We start from the raw sequence: 2,474 nt of genomic DNA on the forward strand, positions 1-2,474 counted from the left end.
AGGCTGCTTGCATCAAATAGGGCATTATTAAGTGTATCTGCAGACATATGATGACCAAACTGAAACATTTGAAGAATTCAATCAAAACGATAATAAATCAGGTATAACTCTCCATAATGATGGTATCATTCTAGACAGAACGGATGGAAAGGAAAATAACGCCACCTGTTGTCTCAGGTGAAATACTCCAGAGGTGTCTACTTCCACATCCTGATCGAGTTACACATGAAAGGTAGCCTATACTTGTCTTGTTATGCTGAAAACAGGAGGGTGAAAGGGCTATTCATCGCAATCGTATTGCTAAACAAACATTTACATTAAAATAGATATGATGATTTACGATGTGTCGTAAACATTGAGAGTGCATGATATTTCAGTTGTTCCAAAATATCCATATCATTATCTAGCCCCGCCTAGTTGGGTTGGTACTGAGGTGAGCCTGTGCTATAAACAGGTCACCAGACAGACAGGGGGTGAGACGAGCTAGTGAACCCAAAGGTATGAAGACGGTGACTTCATCAGGTACTTCTAGGATATTTTGACTGAAAGCGGTCTGCGTTTTGACACTTTTACGCACAAGACAAGACTTCATCTGAGGACGTGCCTGATTTTACTTGAGATTCCGATACAATTTGGATTTAAAACTAGCAGTAGGCTATAGGATAAATAATAATAGACAACATGAAACTTGAAGTATTCTGTGGAAACCACCACAACGAGGTGAAATCTTTGCAGGAGCTGTGCAGCGATGCCGAGGGCAGCGTCCGCTCGCCTCTCTCCGGTGAGGAGGAGTTGGGTTCGGATGGGGACTGCGTGGCGCACAGCCCGCCACCTGTCACACCCGGCGCAGACGGCATAGGCATGGGCAAACCGTACATACGGAGACCAAAACCTCCGTACTCTTACATCGCACTGATTGCCATGGCTATCCGTGACTCAACATCTGGTCGTCTGACTCTGGCAGAGATCAATGACTATCTGATGACAAAGTTTCCATTCTTCCGGGGCAGCTACACTGGGTGGAGAAATTCGGTGCGCCACAACTTGTCACTTAACGACTGTTTTCTAAAGGTCCTCCGGGACCAGTCCAGACCATGGGGAAAAGACAACTACTGGATGCTGAATCCTCACAGCGAGTACACCTTCGCTGACGGAGTGTTCCGACGCAGGAGAAAGCGCATCAATAAAAAGACAGGCAAAGAGCAAGACGTCTCTGACCATGCTGCCGACGAGAAATCGCAAGTCACCATAACATCCACACCACCAGCCACTACAACCGGACCCAGCAGTGTCAAGTTCTCCAGTTCCTTCGCTATAGACAGTATCCTCAGCAAACCGTTCAAGAGACAGGAGTGGGCAGAGGATTCTCCCACCGTTGCTGCATTAACGTGGCCCGGTTACACTCAGATGATGCCACACATTATGAGAGGATCACCTGTCGCCTTGCCACATCACGCCCAGTCGGTGTTCCATGTGGACTCATTCGCTGCGCATGTGCTGAGGGCATACGGTGGTGGATTTTATTCAGAGATGGACAATCGAAAAGACAGTTACCCCGCAGAATATTATTCAAAGGCATAATCAGTTTAACAGATCATCTCTACAGTACCAACGCCAACTACTTAAAAGAGCTGACGCTTACCACCTATTACAAATAGACAGTTTGTTGTCGTAATGGACCCGAGGGGTGTAGCAAATGGAATGAAAACACTGGGTTTGCACGTGTGTACTTTGCCAGTTATTATTGTGTATCAACTAAATGCATTTTATTGCATTACCTTAAATTTGGACAACCAGTCACCTAGACAGGGCGTCGTATTATTTCATCAGGACATTTTAGTATGGACATTTTAGTGTGGGAAGGAGTAGGCTTTATGTCATTCCTTTGAGGTTCTGTGGTAATTTCCCTTTAAATCAATGGCATTTTTTTGTGCTATACAGTGTACAGTTTATGATGTATAGATTATAGGCTATTTATGTCGTTGGTTAGTTGAAAAGTTGTTACTGTCGACAATCAGTTGACCTTCAGAACATGTTGTTTATAACATTTGGCATGTCATTTGTGCAAGTCGAGCTGTTTGTGTGTTTTTATTTTAAAAAACACGATTAATATTTGTAATAAAGAGTAACTTTAACGTTGAAATGTGATGTGTTTCTATCTTTATTATCTTATTGAATCCATAGCGCATAGATTATGAAAAAACAAGATACACAAGATATCTGCGCTACAAGTTGTTTTCAAGAAAAATTATATTCAAACCCGCAAAATGCAGGGATCCTTTGAGAGATAGGCCTATTAATTACTAAATCCCAACATACCGTCAAAACCACTGACAGGTGTATGGTGTAGGCCTGCAGGTGAATTTAAAAATAAATAAATACAACTGCCTAATCGACTTGGTCTAATATCCAACCCTTTTCAAAACACTGCTTTACCATTTCTATCAAGGCGACATATTATTAGGCAAATTTTA

The 2,474-nt window shown here is 42.7% G+C and overlaps 1 protein-coding gene across 1 annotated transcript; it reads left to right on the forward strand.

Annotated features, from left to right (window-relative positions):
• The first annotated feature begins 455 nt into the window (after positions 1-455).
• foxq1a (forkhead box Q1a) lies at positions 456-2,143 on the forward strand. Its single transcript, XM_014140188.3, has one exon. It carries the CDS (start codon positions 682-684, stop codon positions 1,579-1,581), a length of 900 nt encoding a protein of 299 aa, XP_013995663.1. The 5' UTR covers positions 456-681; the 3' UTR covers positions 1,582-2,143.
• The last annotated feature ends 331 nt before the right edge of the window (positions 2,144-2,474 follow it).

The sequence above is a fragment of the Salmo salar genome, chromosome 14, assembly GCF_965601325.2.
Source record: "Salmo salar chromosome 14, fSalSal1, whole genome shotgun sequence".
NCBI lineage: Eukaryota > Metazoa > Chordata > Actinopteri > Salmoniformes > Salmonidae > Salmo > Salmo salar.

What these genes read in the sequence shown, in the direction of transcription:
- foxq1a (XM_014140188.3), top strand. Translation starts at nt 682, where the DNA reads ATGAAACTTGAAGTATTCTGTGGAAACCACCACAACGAGGTGAAATCT.